Source organism: Diabrotica undecimpunctata, chromosome 2, assembly GCF_040954645.1.
Source record: "Diabrotica undecimpunctata isolate CICGRU chromosome 2, icDiaUnde3, whole genome shotgun sequence".
NCBI classification, from domain to species: Eukaryota; Metazoa; Arthropoda; class Insecta; order Coleoptera; family Chrysomelidae; genus Diabrotica; species Diabrotica undecimpunctata.
Window position 1 is genome coordinate 11,991,006 of NC_092804.1, and position 19,712 is coordinate 12,010,717.

General features: G+C 33.2%; 1 protein-coding gene across 1 annotated transcript in view; it reads left to right on the forward strand.

The window, feature by feature from the left end:
* The window catches only part of LOC140434192 (F-box/LRR-repeat protein 2), a 59,741-nt gene extending 41,730 nt beyond the window's left edge, over positions 1-18,011 (forward strand). Inside the window, exon 8 of the mRNA XM_072522274.1 lies at positions 598-18,011. Coding sequence (XP_072378375.1) covers positions 598-705 — 108 coding nt within the window. The 3' untranslated portion in view covers positions 706-18,011. The remainder of the gene's footprint in view (positions 1-597) is intronic.
* Positions 18,012-19,712: the final 1,701 nt, after the last annotated feature.

Genomic DNA, 19,712 nt, shown 5'->3' on the forward strand with positions numbered 1-19,712 from the left:
TGCAGGATACACTACGCCAAATAGCTGGACAGATGACAGTGGCAAAGGAATTTCAAAAGAAAGTAGGTTGGTTATCGTACATGGTGGTGGGGAGATGGGTTTCATACAGAATGCCGTTTTGATTTTTAAGTTAGGAGCTAAGACAGCAGATTATCATGATGATATGAATTCTGTAATACGTATCTACGGTTTCACATACTGACAATATATATTATGTATGTGATATATTATAATAATATGTATTAAAATGTAGTACAATATTGAAAAAATATAATCTAATATCATTGTTTAATAAATTGTGTGTACGCATCTTTAACAATTTGATTTAAATCATAAGTATTTTTTGGAACGCCACTGCTTTGTTTGGTGAGACTTTACTGTTCCTAGAAATTTCCACCACTATAGTTGAAACATACTCTAGTCCTCATATATTTTTGCTACTTTTTCTTATGTAAGGGTAAAAAGATGGAAGTAAGCCAGGTAGTTGTGCATTCTGGTATATAGCGTGTTTGTATTTAGTGTAATATTATTTTTAAATATAGAAACTTAGTTGTAGCTTTAAACATATATAATAAAATTTGTTTTTTTTTGTTTCAGAGTCACTTACCCAATATAAAAGTGCATGCCTATTTCGCACCGGTGACTCCACCGCCGATGGCAGGCGGAAACCGACAGAGATATTGTAGGTGTTGTGTCATACTGTGAGGTAATTGCCCCTTTGGATCCCAAGGAAATGATTCGCCACCTTCTTAACGCTATATGTCTATTGAAATTCGTATAGTGTTGGAGATAAAAGGTTAATGTAAGGCATTTTTCTTGCATATTTGTTGGTTGCAATGTTGACCACTTAAGAAATTTATCAATGAGGCGGAGGCCTATTTGTCGAACAATAAGTTATTTAATAATGAGAATCTAGAATGAGATCTTTCTACCGCGGAAGATTTTTTGATGGTGCTTGAATTTTATGTGAGCGTATGATGTCGAAGGTACACAATATTGAAAGAAGATTTATACTGCGATTATCTAGTGATTTCGGACCAAAAGAATCGTAATGTGTTAGAATCGAGGAAGAAACTGTCTGCTCTAGTTCCTTTATCTTTACAGGAGGTTTCTGTCTGGTTTTTTGTCGAATGTTGCTTCATCTCATGTGCAAGTTATCACACTACTATTCTTTGGTCTTCCCTGATTGTAGTGTATGTGCAGTTTACAAGTTCATTAAATCTCTATGCTCAGTATTCTTTTGAGGTTTTTTAACCAGTATGTGGTCCCTGGAGGACAGCGAACCTGAAGAATTCGTTGAGCATGGAAGCAATTTGCATTGTCTTGGTGAAATAGGAGTTTTTCTTCATTTGTGGCAGCTGTTTCGCAATTTCTTTCTTCAAATACACAAATAACGCTCTATAATATTTCCTATTGATTGTTCTCCCTTTCTTAAAGTAGTGGATAAATAAAATACCTTAAAACTGAAGACAAAACCTTGCATTCCTGATGTTTACATGTTTGGTTGCATTGGACGGGTGCTATAGCCCACTATCTGACTCCAGAATAGATTTACATCCATAAACCATCTATTGCCCTGAAACATTTGCAAATACCTCTTTAAGTGATTGAGACGTTGTTGTTTTTAATAAAAAGTGGTTCATACTTTAACCACAGGTTTTTCATTGACAGATATTTATGCCAAAGGGCGAATATAGTGCCTATCGATATATTTAACTCCTCTGCTATCTTGTGCAACTTCAAATTACGACCAACCAAAAGGATTTTGTAGACTTCGTTAATGGTTTTCGGGAAAACTACCGAATTTGGGCTACCAAAGCCTTTAGCATCATTTGTTTCTATAAGACTGTGTTTAAAATCACCCTAACATATCTTTGCAGTTGTTTCTTAGTGGCCTCACCTGCATGTCCTATAGTTCTGGAACTTAATAGGTGATGTGGTATGCAGTTATATGAACTGTTAAGAGGTTGTTTTCTTAAAATATTTTGTGTCTTTGACATCTTGTAGAGGCTCTAAATTTTTATAGCTCTTTTTCAATTCGTCAATGTAGAATGTATCGATTGTAATTTATTTTTTATTTCATTAACATGGCAAATTAGATAACTATTAAACGTGATTTACTAAAAACACACATTCAAATCTTTATTTTTTTAGAGCTGCCCTTAATTATAAATTCAAAAAATGACCTAAAACCTAACCTAACCTAACCTAAAAAATAAAATAGGCATGAAATAAAATGGATATGCTTATATGGCATATAGTAAATGATTCTCTCTTTAGATACGAGAGATTCCGGGTGTAAAGCCTATTTGAGCCTACTGTTTTCATGAAGGAATAATTTATTTTTTGGATTTATAATTACACATACAGCTACATTTGAGAATATTCCTAACAATTAATTAATGAGTGAACATAAAACATTTGTATTATTTATTTTTATTAACATTAGATTTATCGATTAAAAAGGTGATCTTTCAGGAGAAGTCGGATTAAAATCTGATAAAAATTGCTCCATACTACTATAATAACGTAACGAATATAGTACTTGATGGTTTATATCGAGGCACAGTACAGTACGCGCCAGCTATCAATATCACCGTTGCATTAAGATGCGCAGTGTTGGTTCTTTTTGTTTCTTGATTTAAATACTTGATATATCGTGTCGACTATTTGACATCATAATGTATTTTCTACCTCTGGTTTTAGTATTTTCTAGTAATATGGATCCTATTTGCCTTAACTTAAAATTTTTATCTGTCAGCACTTCTCGTCCATACTTTCCTCAAATCACTACACGGAATGACTACGTTGTTGAAAATCATGCTTTTGTTACTTTTAGGGAACCCACAAGACGCTGTTTATAACATATAATCTTTTCGCCTATCTAAAAATTTGTATAATTATTCAATAGCTTTCCCATAATTTCAGATTAAATTTATCGTATGCCATTGGATGACCCAAAAGCAATTATTTTTGAGATCTTATTGCTTACAATTTTAAAACTATTCTGTATATGAGGTATCTGAGTTCAATTTCCTGCGCTGTATCTAATTAATATTGTATTATGTTATATTTTAGCCTTACAAAAATATTTTAAAAGTCCCAATTAAAAATATATATCAGAATATCCTTTGAATGGACCAAAAATCAAATGTCGTTACTACATTTTTATCCTAAATGTCTGTAATTAGGCGTCAAATTTCTAACAAGCAATTACTTCAGTATTTTGACTATCGACTTCTCCTTGATAACTTGTATTAAACTACTCTGATGAATTTATAAAAATATTAAAGTCAAATATTTGTCCGTAAATCAATTTTTTGGCTATTTTAAATTGATGACACTCATACAATAAAGGCAAACATGTTGTAACGACACTCAACAATTTATAAAAACGAAATACAATGGCGAGAATACACATTGAACAATATAAACAAAAAAGATGCCTTCTCACTGTATTCTAAATTGCAGCATAACATGCGATGGTATTTGTATGAGTAAAAATATTGGTCTTTTACTCTGAAATAAAGAGATGTATGTACCGACAAACAATGATTTGGCTAATTCTAGCCAGCTCAGACATTCTCAGAGATAGAGTTGACTTTCACCAAAAAGATACAGTGCCAAATTGAATAAAACCCCAATTTAAAAAGTATATTGAACAAAATTAAATGTTTAACAGTGGTAGTTCATTTAACAATATTAAAAACAGATTTGTAGAAGTTAACAATAAAATAGAAGTGAAAACAAACACAAATCTTGCATATAATGGACGGTTAGACCTTTGTTTTTTTGGTTTGACTATCTAGTGGTACTTATTTTCTTTAATTGCTGCCTCAGGTCGACAGGAGACGAAAATGGATGGCTGATAGTGTACTACTGGTTAGTATGGATGATTATTAGACTTACCTGTGCTGATATAGGGTTCTCATTGGCCCCAATATCTAGTGGAGCGAAGCTTCCTGATTTCCTAGAGGACTATAGTACAAAAAATACCATAGAAAACCAAACACGTTGTACAATGTACTTTCAAGACTGGCATATAAAAACAATTACTAACTTAACATCAAAATTCCAAACTAAACAATGAATTCAACAAAAGAACTTCGAAATGAACTGATTACGGAAAAGAAATTATGATAACGAGTACAAAAAAAAAACAAAAATAAGGACCGAGGTTGTGTACTGAGTAATTAGAGACCTGAGATTAAATTTAAGAGACAGAAATTGCTATATTTATCCTGTTATTCTCTGTACTATACGTGTTAAGAATTCCCTCTGAACAAATAGTACTTGAATAAGCGAGAAGAAGTCGAACTATTAGCTAAAAAACTAATAAACATCCCCTGGATTGATGAAGAGTCATGAGAAGAGTCAACAAAAGAATGGAAATATTGGAAACCATCAAGACACGAAAACTTCAATACCTAGGGCATGTTATGTGTGATGAAAGATACAACTTACTTCAATTAATTATACAAGAGACAATCCAGGGCAAGAGAAGTGTAGGAAGGAGAAGAATCTCATGGTTGCGTAACTTGAGGGAATGGTACGGATGCACATCAATCGAACTATTCAGAGCGGCAGCATCTAAGATCAGAATAGCCATGATGATTGCCAACCTCCGTCGCGGAGATGGCACGTAAAGAAGAAGAGAAGGATTGATGAAATAAGAGAATATTTATACTCTAACACCAATAGATTGGTGTTAGAGTATAAATAATGTTGCAAACGCACAACTTTAAACGATGGTGGAACGTAATGTTTTGTAGGTTCACAAGAACCGCAGGATCCTGTCTGATCCCAATAGCTGAAGCAGTGACACGGGCTTTCATAATTGGCAAAATTAGTCAAACCAAATTTCAAAAAGGAACCAATAAAATGATGTCATGTATCTAGATAGGGCAGTGGACTAAGCACTAGCCTCTAACCGAAAAGTTTGGATATTAGTGAGCTCTAGTCTTGTCGGGCACAGGATTTTTCTATTAAAAGAAGTATTTTGTAAAAAAATAAAGCCGACGTAACAGAGTAACAAGGCTTTTACTGGATGAACACCCTATCATTACTCAAAAACACAAAAAACCTGATTCTTCAGAAAGAAACTAAGTTAATCGTTAAGTGTGTCGTTTAAATATTAAAATATCAGTATTAATTGCCAAAAACAGTGTCATATCGCAACAAATAATAAAAGATCAAAGTATGGAAAGCCTTTTCATTGATATTTATATTAAAGATACATCAGAGCAGTTTAATGTAGGATTGCCATCATTAAAAATATTTTTTAATTGTATATTTATTTTAACAATCTTTATGGAGAAAGTATTAAGACTGTTAGTTAAAGGTTACCCTTTCGAATTGTAAATAATATTAATAATAACCTAAGGAGAAAGCCTTGCATTACAATAATGTACAAAAACTCTGTAGAATATTCAATGATGGTACATTGGAAAGAACACAACCTCCGAAATATTAATAAATTGTGAAATTCAACTATAGATGGTTCTAGTCCAAATGTTCGGTAGATAGCCTGTTTAAGTGTTTCATAAAACGAACTGATCCTTTGGAATTCCAGAAAAACCTGCATTCTTCTTTTGGTGTTGTACGAAATAAGTTTGTTGTTAACTATTTAATTTTTAAACTTAGCTAGAAAGTCAATTAATGCTGTAAATTAATTAAATTGACACAAAAAAATTAGACGACAAAAATAGTCAAATACTTCACGTATTTTTCGTAAATCTTATTTGTTTAAGATCATTTTCATATATTAAAATATTCAAAGACGTAGTTCCAACGATCATTCAGAAAGTTAGAACCATTTGCTGTAATAAACTCAGTTATTGTGATAAATGTATAGAGAATCAATTGATTCTACATAAATACATGTCCTAATAAGTCATAAATTAGATAAATTCTTATATTATTAAAAATTTAAGCCATATATATGGCTATGGCTGAGGAATATATGAGATAAAAGTTAAACACTGTCGAATGGGTTCTAGTAGTGTATGAGCACGTCAAGAGCGTGTAGTAACGTCGAAAAACGTGTATTTCACCCACTTTCATGATCATACTAGGATCTTACTAAACCGTTTGGTATTTGTCACACATTTTGATACTTTCAATACCGTATTTTCTTATTGACGTAATATTATGCCTTTGTTGCACTCGTATTTTTCCGGCTGAATACATTTACAATTCAATAGAAGAATTCTAAAGAATGGTTGGCGCATACAATAGGATAATTATGATAGCTAGCATATCAAAAACATTCCAATAAATATTTAACCATTTAATCAAAAGACACTTACTTATTTTAAGGTAAGATTATTTGATCGTTGGGGCCCATAGTAAACGTTTTGATATGCTATATTTATTTTTCCTAATAGCAACTCTGCAACGATATATGACAGTTTAAGGTACTTTTGGGAGGACTTTAATCCCATCTACTTTGACATGTCATATGTTTTCTTTATTTTGTTTTAATTTAGCCGATCCCTTACGTAAATTATATTTCTTCATATATTTGTCCCGCAGGAGTAATAGTATATCTCTAATTCATGAGGTGTGAGCCATAATTTTGATATATAGAATGCAATCAAGAAGAATCTCTTTGATGTAGATTATCACACAAAGATTACACAAAGAATTATTTAAACATAAATAATGTTAAATGAACACGGGGTCTTCCACGACCAAAATAATCTTTTTTTGACGAGACCTCTCAACGTTTCGATACACTTGTTTGTAGTTTCATCAGGAGCGGGGCAAGTTATTGAACTCAAGTAGGTAGTCAACGTTTCTAGATGCGCAAAAATCAACAGGGGGGGGGGTATTCAAGCGCACAACATCTGAATGTATCTGAATGTCATCTAAGTGATATTTCGGGTGGTCGACGATTCTCATTTTCCTTCAGTTGGTGTGAGTACTTTTACCACTTGTCGCGTCCGTTAGCGCGTTTTAGAGGGCAATGCAGAGTTGGGAATGAGAAGTAGCGTCTTGTCTGTTTATATTCTTGGGGTGCCTTCTGATTTCGATCGCTTCACGATTTGTTGGAATAAATGTAGTGAGTAAGTTTTAAAATGAAGCTGGTTTTTTAGGAATCAAATATACGATTATCCAATAACTATAAAACTACATCTCTCCATCGGTAAATACTCTGGTTCTTATCATAGAACCACCTCACTATGTTCCAAAAAGCAGTAGTGCTATAATTCAAATATCCTTTTAAATTAAAAACAAACGTGATGAAATATCTAGCTTGCTTAAGACTTTTAACATAAAAAACTATATTTTTGCAATGTCAAAGCTGAACAGTTCATACTATTTCTGGAAATCCTTTCAACCTATAGTTAGAAATAATTCAAAATACATCTGCTCTATTAGAAGTTTTTGTCACATTTGATTGAGATAAACTCATTTTGAGGTAAAGGATATTAAAAGTTTTTACAAATGGTTCACAGTTTATAAGTATCTAATATACTCCTTTATTTACTAATTTACTGAGAAGTACTAATATAACAAAAATGCTGGAACAAAAAAGGGGTTTTAATACTTGTTTTAGTAGAATAAAGAAACTGTTAAAAACTAAAAAGAGTAGTATCAAAACCTGTATGTACACTTAAAAAAGTTACAAAAATCTGAGCAGATTCTTCTTTTTATATTGACTTTTATTTTCCTAGATGTTAGAATCTTCAGGAGTATCATAAATCTTGTTTTGGCATCAACACAATCACTGTCAAGACATAACATTGGTTCTAATACCAAAATATTTTAACCAATAATTCAAATCTAATATTGTTAAACTGTATTTTTTTGTAAACTGTCTCGTTTACTAGTACATAATAACTTTATTTTATTTATATTAATATCATTATTAAACTGGTTTGAGGCGTTGTCAAATACAATTTTAACAATATTACAGTGCTCTCATAAAAATATCAACACATTTACTGTCAAATTATAAAAACAATTAAAGACCAGAGTAGAAGCAAAGAATATAGACGCTTATATTCTTTGGTAGAAGGGATCAAGTGACATTTGGCACTTTTGTGACATTTGACATATGTGACATTTAAAGTTACTTGTCACCTTAACATGTTTCGCAAAATATTAGCAAAGAATATATTAGCTTCATCATAAGGACGAATTAAAACTGAAATAGCATTTTTTTTTAAATTCTGTGCCTCACCACTGCAATTATTAATGCATGGGCAGTTTGTACTTGAATGAAAATTTTGTAACGTAAAGAACAACTGTGTGATTTGTTTAAACTTTTAATATTCTCTTCCTTATTGAAACTAAAAAAGAGAAATTGGGGCCACAGGGGCATTTTTATCAAACGATTTGTAAATTCATATTTTAAATTATTACAATTAATTATGTAGAGGCCTTTTTTACATTTCAACCCAGAACTAGTCACTGGCTTGATCATATTTTTCTCTAAAAGTTGTAACGCCTTTTGAAAACTGCCATATCGCTTCATTTAAGAAAAAAAGGAAAAGGTAAACGTGGATTTTACATAGATGCTGGTCGTCTAGTAAGAAAAATAAGTTGTGAACAACTTAGGGCTAATGTGTATACATGTAGACAGGATGGTATCGTTTTGAGGAGATCCCTTACATGCAAATAATATGATGCTTTGTGGTTATTGTGGATACAATTTACTATTTTTGCTGTGTTTATTTTGATGTTTTGATTTCCACTTTATTATTCTGGATATTAATTCAAATATGCTGTTATATTAAAATAACTGCATTATTTCTGGTGCGTATTGCCCAAACAAGAAATAATGTGACTTGTATTAAGCATTGAAAACATGAATATCCGCTCTTTTCTGTTTGAAATCGTTCGTATTATAAATTTAAGCGGTTGATACGTAGTTTAGTGGAGCACTGTGGTCTCTGTTTTTAGTCATCAAAAATAGATGGCGTCTACGTAGGTACTCGTGTCCACTCTGTAGTGGGAAATATCTTAGTCTTCGAGCTAACATCATCTGAGGAGGTGAGGAGCGCAAAAGGGCGAAGCCTAGACAGAAAGGACAGGATGTTCGTATCTACGATGCTTAATTCACCGTCCTTAATAAAGCGAATTTCAGTCTTTTCTATATGAAGTATTAATTTGGTCCTAAGTTATAGATAAAACTTTTTAAAATGGTTTATTTTCCTAATCGAAATATTTTGACTGAAAAATTACAGTTAGTCTTTGAATGTAGGGGATATACGGTTGTTTTATTATTAACGGATTACCTTAGAAAGTTAAAGTGACTTGTTAAGGGTTGAATAACATCTTGGTATCAATTTTCTTGTAAATAATCATTAATACATACATATACCTATATTATTGTTAAATTTCGTTTTTAAAATGTATGATTCATGTTGAATTTATGTTAACATGTAGATGTATTAATAGAAAATTGTTGATTTCATAAGAATATTGCTTGTATTTGGATTAAGAGGCAGTAACAAAATGATACCGATCCAAAATTAGATAATATTTCCTTTATAAATCACTTAATATACATAAAGTATCGATAAGTTGCACAATCATTAATACTATTCAATAATATAAATAATAATCGGCTAGACTACTCAGACTGACTTAGAAATGAGTAGTTTTCTAATTTCATGGTTTGAATCACACACCTGTCAAAAGATTTTCAAACTCATAGGTATAAAATCTAAAGTATATCTGTGTTTTTGAAGTGAAATTAATTAAATATTTAAAAAATATCCCTACAAAAGGAAGGAAGACAAAATAAGGAGGTGTGTCACAATTTACATCATAAAAGTAATTACAGTGTTTATATAATGTAGTCGTATCAATAAATGTTGACATAAAGGAATAAAATCTCGTATTGCAAACCATCTTATATAGTTTATGGGATAAACTAAATGAAAACGTTTGGTTCGGTTAGTTCGCTTAACACGTTCAGTGCCGAGGGTGTCCCAGAGATGATTAAGTCTTGCCCTAAGGAATATTGGTATTTTATTCTTCTTTCTGTGCCCTTGTACTATAAATACTAAATTTTTTGACGGCAACTCGGAAAAGGGATACAGTGGATCTTTTAAACCATTGGCGACAAATCTTGGAGCAGGCAAGGATTCACAGAGGATTGTCGACCCAAAGATGATGATGACCTGTGTGGGTAGCAGCTGTGACTACATTACTTTTGTCTTGTTTTTATTAATTCGTGGTCCATATTACTCGCTAATTTCTTCTAGTTTGTCGAGTATCAACTGAAGCTCTCCCTGACTTTGGGTTACGAACAGTGTGTCATCGACAAAGCTAAGATTGGACACCTTGACTCCACTTACTGAAATGCCTCCTTCCTATTCATCTTTAATAGGTCTCATTATGTGTTTACTATATATGTTAAATAACCTTGGAGATACTAATAATCAAAGCCCACCATCAGTGCCGAGGGTGTCCTAAAGATGATTAAGTCTTGCCGTAACGAATATTGGTATTTTATTCTTCTGTCTGTGCCCTTGTACTATATATACTATAAATACTAATTTTTTTGACGGCAACTCGGAAAAGGGATACAGTGGATCTTTTAAACCATTGGCGACGAATCTTGGAGCAGGCAAGGATTCACAGAGGATTGTCGACCCAAAGATGATGATGACCTGTGTGGGTAGCAGCTGTGACTACATTACTTTTGTCTTGTTTTTATTAATTCGTGGTCCACATTACTCGCTAATTTCTTCTAGTTTGTCGAGTATCAACTCAAGCTCTTTCTGACTTTGGGTTACGAACAGTGTGTCATCGACAAAGCTAAGATTGGACACCTTGACTCCACTTACTGAAATGACTCCTTCCTATTCATCTTTAATGGGTCTCATTATGTGTTTACTATATATGTTAAATAACCTTGGAGATACTAATAATCAAAGCCCACCATCAGTGCCGAGGGTGTCCTAAAGATGATTAAGTCTTGCCGTAAGGAATATTGGTATTTTATTCTTCTTTCTGTGCTCTTATACTATATATACTATAAATACTAATTTTTTTGACGGCAACTCGGAAAAGGGATACAGTGGATCTTTTAAACCATTGGCGACGAATCTTGGAGCAGGCAAGGATTCACAGAGGATTGTAGACCCAAAGATGATGATGGCCTGTGTGGGTAGCAGCTGTGACTACATTACTTTTGTCTTCTTTTTATTAATTCGTGGTTCATATTACTCGCTAATTTCTTCTAGTTTGTCGAGTATCAACTCAAGCTCTCCCTGACTTTGGGTTACGAACAGTGTGTCATCGACAAAGCGAAGATTGGACACCTTGACTCCACCTACTGAAATGCCTCCTTCCTATTCATCTTTAATAGGTCTCATTATGTGTTTACTATATATGTTAAATATCCTTGGAGATACTAATAATCAAAGCCCGCCTCCGCTGGCTTATATGTGATTGATCTTATGCACAGAACCGTAATCAGGGGTAAGTGGCTCACAATATGCATCATTGTCTGGTGTCTTTTCTAATGTTGCTCCGCGAAGAACATATGTTTCTCAATCTCACGATTGCTTCATTGTTTTCATAGAAACATTGTAGTAGTTTTCATACAAACTACGAACTAAACTTGCAAAAATAAAATAGGCTGAACAACAAAAGTAATGTGAAATATGGTTTTGCAACAAATTGATAAGGTCTTGCCGTTAAATATATTAAATATGATCTGTTTCTAAACATTCAGTACAAATGAAGATGAAATAGTCGCAAAGAATTAGGCCGAAGAGAAATAAATGTTCTGAACAAATACTATCTTTTTGTAAGAATGCCAAAAATCTGTTGTAATATTGATTACGCTGCAATATTTTGCTAAAAGTAGAATTTTATAAATACACAAATATATACGTACAATATTCCTATGATATTAACAAGTTACAATCCGTTATAGTAAATAATATACCAATTATATGGGCATACTTGTTTGCACTCGTAAAACATATTTGTTTCTACACAGCTACAGATAGAAAATATAGGTATTAACCGTTTTTAGTCGTCATGGACAGATGTTTCTAAATGTTTACTCTCTATAGTATATCCAAAAGTGTCTGTGGACCTCTGAGTAGGTTGTTTGATGAACAAATTAAAAGTAAGGAAGAAAGGGAGATGATATTTTCTACTGAGAATGCGCCTACTACAGCTTTTGAGTCTTCGTAGAGGTAATTTTGGTTTTCTAAAAGATTTTTTTTTAAATATAATGCTTAGGGTATTTTTCTAATCTAATTTGTATTAATTGTAGTCATAAATTACGATAAAAACGATAAAAATAATTGTCTGAGATCCATCTTTAAATAAAATTCACACTCCTAAAAGTAGCGCTAAGTTTGCGCTAAGTCTAAAACCGGTTTATTAACTGGAGCTTTAAAATAAAATACGTGTAATATAGATTATTCATTTCTAGTAGTTCCATCTTTGTTCGTTGGAGAACTAGACACTCGTCCAGGTTTTGGTTTCACAGCCGGCCCTGCTAAAAACAGGTCTGGCGTTGCCTCACAGTCTACCCTTCATAAATAAATTATATTTTTCACGTGTAAATGAAAAATATATTCAGCAGATGAATATATCTTTAATATATTCATCTGCTGAATATATTTTCAAAGTAGACGCAGTCAATGCTGAGACCGTACCTGTAACTGTTTATGGTTCAGCAGATTTTAAACATTTGGCATCAAAACAAAATCGTGACTATTTTATAATGTTACAATGAAGATTGTACTAGTGATAGTGATCTTCGTATATAATCTGTTTAATTTTCAGCTCTTAATGTCAATAAACAATGAAAATCTGATTTTAAGAAAAAAAATTGCCATCTCAGTTCCTATTGGTCATAGAAGGTTCTTTTTTTTTTAGATATTGTATTAGTGAGCCTACGTAAAAGCGCGGAACATAAAAATATCAAAGTTATAGTAAATGTTTATAAGCTACAAAGTCCCAAGTCTAAAAAGTTTTTCAAACTGGTTTTTTAATAACAAATTTGATAAAGTTTTGTAGTGTATCTTAAAAGTGAAGCCTGAAGGAATTGATGGCGATCTTCTAAATACCCCTAGAGTCACTGTTTTTGCAAATACAGTGTTGATTAAATAATCTCTCTTCGCGATAAACAAATTGAATACCTTACAAACTATTTTGTCGATTTGGCTGAGATTTAGCACACTTTACAAGTCTGTAGAACATTTTACAGCTATTCTTTTACTGAAACTGATATTAAACATCTTCTTTATGGTACAAAATAATAGCGATCTTTCTTCTTTCGAACGTATATTTATGTATCGAACAACCAGCCTCAGAAAGTCAATAGGCAAGTATTTTTTCCGTATTTGTGATGTGGACAGGAGGCCAAGTTGTAGAAAAAATATAAAGGTTGTTATAAATTTACGAGTTTATCAAATACGGACAAGATGCTTGTCCAGACTACTGATTTAAAATCAACACATTTTATGAAGAATAGTGTGATATGTTGGGGATCCGGTGTATATATATTTAAATTTTATTCAGTAAAATGTGTTTTTCTGTATGTGTGTATAAAATCCAAATTTGCGACTTTTGGTTGAAGATTGCGAGTGGATTGAGTCAGCAAAATAGAATTAATCATTACTGGAAGGCACAGAAATGCTACAAAAGCTGAACGTATATACATACATGTAACATGTGAGCTTGGATCCTCTGTATATTTTTTAAATACAAGCGCATTAGTTTTAAAATTATTTTAATGTTTATTAATGAAAAGTTGGTAATTAAATGCTGTGTGAGAGTGGATTAGGCGAATTATTGCTCATGATTAAAAAGTGATTAGGCCTAGATCAATGAGACACCCTGCACGTCCCGTTAAGCCGTTTATGTCGTCGTATTCTATTCGTTAAATCCTATCACGTGACACATCGCACGGCTCTGTAGATCAAGTCGTTTGGATTTTATAAGCTTAAGGTCTTTATGGCATGACGCCATGTTTGATTGCCATGATTATGCCAAAAAAGTCATATGATGACAAGCGGTTTCTAATATACACTACGGTCGCGTAAATCCGAACGCAATCGGGGAAACGGGTTGTTCGGATGATCGCATCGTTCGGATTACCTATGACATTTTTATTGGGAGAAGAAAAACTGCAAAAACACAATGAAAATGACTGAGAAAATGCTTTATGTATATTAATAAAATATTATATTATACATATACAGGGTTACGCAATTGAACTGTTACCTATTTAAACGACCATAATTTTTTTGTGTGAAATTATTTTTTATTGATTTAAATGACAAAAATGTGTGGAAATAATCAAAATTTCAGAATCCACTCACTTTAGCTCGATGTGGCCACCTTTTGCCTTAACTATGGCCTTCAAACGATCAAAAAAACGAGTTGCATGCTGCACGAATGTGATCTTCCGGTATTTTGGCCCATTCACGTATTATTGCTTTCTTCAGCGCATCCATACTGACATATTTTTAGTCCTCACCTTGCTCTCCAAAATGCACCAGATGGAATAGTCCATTGGATTTGCGTCTGGCGAATTCGAAAGCCATTGTGTGGATGAAATGAAGTGTGGAACATGGTTTTTTAACCATTCTTGGTTCACACTAGCTTTATGAGACGGTGCCGAGTCTTGTTGGAAAGTCCATGGTCTACAACCGAAATGTTTGCGTGCCCACGGCTCTAAAGCAGCTTCTAAAACATTTTCCCGATAATAAGTTGCATTGACTTCGACACCAGATTCAATAAAAACGATTGGAGAGCGTCCATCGGCGGTTGCAGCTGCCCATACCATTACTTGAGATGGAAAATTACTTCGGGTAGCCGTTCGTAAGCGCAAACCTTCGTAGGTGCGTTCGGTCAAGTAAACACGATAATTTTGAGAGTTTATGAACTGCTCAATAGGGAAATTTTTCTCATCAGAGAACACTATGTTCGGAAATTCGCCACGTTCGCGCAGACGTAACAACTCCTTTGCTCTTTCTAGCCGAACTTTTTTTGCTTTGGTGTAAGATTGTGTGCTTTTTGGAACTTGTAAGGCTTGACCTTGAGCTCCTTTTTCAATATTCGTTGCATTATTGGCTGGGATATTTTCAGTTCTTTGGCCATTTGATTACCACTAAGTACGACGTGGATTTCGCTCAAGTCGAGCCTTCACTTTCCGAACCATTTCAGGTGATGTTGCTGTTTTTTTTTCGTCCACCACCATAGCGTTTGGCAATGCTACCAGTATCATTATAACGAGTTATGGTGCGATACACAAACATTTTATTCACTTTGAGGTGTTTGAACTGACGAACAATTGTGATTTTCCAGCCAAATATAACGCAATCATACTATTACGTTTAAATCCATTGCGAATAACTTTTGTTATGTTTTGTTTTGTTTTGTATGTATAAAACTTAAATGCAAATGCTTTTGACGGCTTATAAACATACTGAAGTGATATCAGGCCAACTTTGACGTAGCTGTCATTATCGATTTTCCAGATATATCGATGTGAAGTTGGTAACAGTTTAATTGCGTAACCCTGTATATATATATATATATATATATATATATATATATATATATATATATATATATATATATATATATATATATATATATAATATATTTAATAAATACATATTATCTACATAAATTTCAATGGGGATCAGAAAAAAATCTGTAATTTTTTTCTGGACGTCAATCTCGACGTACTGATCAAACACTCTGTCTCTTATACACCTCAGCACCATGATCTCCTCGCTGTTGTTGAAGTTGTCTTCTGGCCAACTGATGGCCATGTTCAGGGCTTTAACAGCTTCAGCAGCAGAAGTTTTTGAAGCAGGTGGTTCATCATCGACATCCTCCTCTTCCGTTTCTTCGTTTTTGAATGTCCCTTACAGTTTCTTTATCCGTGAGCATTTTTTGGGTGTTTTCTTTGTCACAACCACCTGATGTCCATTCGTGGACCTCAGATTCAGTCTTTCTCGTTCGATGAAGAGTCGTCAACAGCCACCAAGTTTGGGCTCAAGTTTTTCCAAGAACGTTGAATCAAACGTTGTGAAATGGATGACCAACAATTTGCCAAATTGGAAACGACGTCCTTGAAATTAACTTAACAAAGCTACTACCAGATCCGTTCCACTTTGCTCGTCAGCAAGAATGTTGGAGAGTAAAGCTTTTCGATAGCGCAGTTTTGCGTTCTAGATGACATTCTGGTCCATTGGTTCACACGAGGAACATCAGGGACGAATTCAGTTTTCAATCCAAGAACAAGTCTTTTGTCACCCATGCACTTTTTTACCCTCGATACCATACGGGAAGATCAACAGATTTAAATGCACGAGGCTTGTTAGCCGTCCCCACAACAAGCAAACGAAGCTCGTGAATCTTTCTTTCTTTCATAATTTTTCGACCAGGAGCGTTCTTTTCTTGAGATGACACCAATGTGTGGTCTGGTAACATTCCCCAAAATAACACACTTTCATCTGCATTGTAAATTTGATCAGGTGTCAAATTGTTTTTAATCACAAGTTCTTCAAATGAAGTTAGGAAGGGTTCGATGCTGTCGGCATTACTCGAAAGTTTCTCACCAGTAATTTTGAGATGTCTAAATCCATGATGTCGTTTGAAGTTGTTCAACCAACCCTTACATGCGCTAAAAGCTTGGTGATTTGGTGACATTTCACGATGGAAATGACGGGCTTTTTCACACAACATTTCACCATTTACCGGAACATGCTTTCTTCGCTGTTGTAGGAACCACATAAACAACGCACTTTCTACCTTCGGATATTCGGGGGTTTGATGGATTTTCTCTTCGCTGGACTGCTTTCCGTTTCGCTGACGTACTTACCGAAATGTTTTCAAATGAAACTGTAGCTAGTTCCTTGCTGTATCATCTTGAGAATTTTGGTCTTTTGTTAGATAGTCAAAGCCACGTGTTTACGTGGAGCCATCGTGATACGAAAGCATTAACAGAACTAAATAATATGTAGGTGGGCAAGGAAAGTAAAAAACGATGTTCTTCATGTTGATTCATGTCGATCAAATCGTGGGGGAGGCTGGGGGGAGTCGTGCGAGCCCGTTCGGACTACCGCGTCGTTCGGACGACGTAACCGTACTCTATTGACTTGAATATCTTGACTAAGTTGTCGTCAGCACTCGAAGAGCTACGTTACGGAAACGGTACAGGCTAAACCATTACCAGCATTGAACGAGTTAATTAATATTAGAATCAATACGTTGCATAAAATCAATTATAAAATAAAATTGATCTTGTAATATTTGTGTTTCTTTATGAAGTGCCTACGTGGTTTTATGACCCTAAAATTTGTAAAGTTTGTTTAGCAGTAAATGGTTGACTTCAATTACTAGCGACTATAAACATCCTGGGTTAACCGATAATAGTATAAAAGGCCCGGTTTTAGGTACCAATGGTTTACCTGAGGTACAAGGTCTTAACAATGGGCCAAGTCAGATAAATTTAATAATATTTACGATCGCACTAATTTAAATCAACCATTTTCTGCTAAACAAACTTTACATTCTTGAACATCATCTTGTTATACATAGTCACAAACTTAAGGAGCAACACAAAAATTGCTTCTCTAGTTTGTGATGATTTTTTTAAACCGCCTACAACACATGATATGTATTCTTGATCATATTCATAACATTTCTAGAGTTTAGATCTAGTACTGGAAATTGCCAGAGTATCGTCAGTATTTATTATTACAACTTTTCATAGTCAGCTTTTCAGGCAATCTTAAATTTGAACAGTTAACTTAAAAAGTATTTTTTATTTGGAAAGCCTCAAAATGCTGTGATACAAAAAAAATTTCGATTCGTTATATCGTGTTTATTTTAAAAAAATGTATCATTTTAATCAAAAACTTAAAATTATAAATTTGTGTAATATGGCTTTTTACCTTTTGTTTCGATGATTGAGGTGCATCAACCACCTCTTGTATATATATTTTTGTAGTCAATTTTTTTAGGTTATTTTATATTTTGATAATAAATTTCAGTTTCTTTTTAAACTTTTTTGTACCTCTTCCCTATTTTTTGCAGCTATTCATCGAAAAAGAAGAAATTAAAGTACTACCTAGAAAGATAATAATTTATAGTGACAATTTAAAAATTAAGAGTGGAATGCTATTTTAAAAAGATAGTGATAATTCTCTTCTTGCGAATTTGGTAATCGAAGTTTTCCTTAAGCTCAAATACAGACGCAAATGCGTCTATAGTCTTTGGTAGAAACCACAGTTGGAATCCAGCGTTGGTCTTACAGCGCGCAGCGATCGTATGCTTCGTTTCAAAAATCTTTACTCATTAATTTAACTGAGTTAAATAATAGAATGAAAAAGACAGTCAAGATTTGATTTCACCTAGAAAGTGTCTATGTATCTGTTTATACGTATTTCGTCCTAATAGGGCTCATCAGAACAGATATTCATAGGCTTTCTCAACGTGAAAAATAAATCTTTTCTGTCTTTAAGAAGCAACACTAAAATGGCTGTCTGATAATAAATCCGTAAAATAGTTTCGAAACACAATTCAGATTTCTGCCTTAATCTGAGCCTTCTAAAAATTGCAAGGCAAAACAGACGTTGATAAAGATGTTAATAGAGACATGGGGAATCTAAAATTTGCATTCCACGACATGTCTCCTCAACTAAGCAGAAATCCTTAGCGAATTGGTTTCTTCTTTCTGCTTGATATAAAGTCTAGATTTGTGGAACGTAACATTAATCGAAGAAGATTTAGACATATGTATCTCAAATTCAATAGAGTTATTTCTCCATCAATAAAAGTCTATAAAACAAGACCCTACGACGTTTCATTCAAAAGTCATAGCATAAGATGTGTCGGATTCGCACAAATATCTAAATAAGATCTTTATTTTTTTCTTTTATTATAAGATAGAATACATTAAAATGAATTTTACAAAGTAATGGAGAATCCCCGCATTCCATTTAAGTAACTTAAACAACTTACGAAAATTACTCTTTAAAATTCCACAAATAAGATACCTATGCAAACAACCAAAACTTCCGAGCTTTCAAAATCAACAATGAAGTTTCACCAGCCACCAGAAGTTATCATTTATTTTTAGTAGTATCATTTTTTAATAAACAATACAGAAAAGATACTCTGTTTTTATGAGTACAGTTTTAAACTGTTTTCTTAGCGTGCTTGTCTTATCTTTGAGTTCCAATCTGAATAACTGGTTGCCTAAACCCACTATAATACGCTATTAAAAAATGCTATTTCCAACCTGATCTACTATTTATTAAAAGAATTGTGTGCATATAAGGTATTAGATTAATTTATAATTATATATACAAAATGATATCCTGATTAATTTCGTCATTTTATCGATTTGAGTCGTTTAAAATTTAAGATAAAAAGGTCTATTTAAAACAACAAGTAAACAGGAAAAATAGCACCCCATACCCGATTATTCCCGAATATTTCGATTATTTTTCGCTCACACTTCGAGATCCTGTGATGACAATGCTAGGCGATTGTTTAGAAACTGAAAATTCCTATTGAAATTAACTATTAATGCTTTAGATTTAAGGTCACTTAATATTTAATTTCTAAATTTATCCGTAGGTTGTTAATTATTATATTTGGTAAAATAAAGTTGTGTTTTTTTTTATATTGTATTTGAAAATTATTATTTCAAAGATTCGATTATTTCGAACCACTTGACTCGATTCGTTCGATGTTTTAGT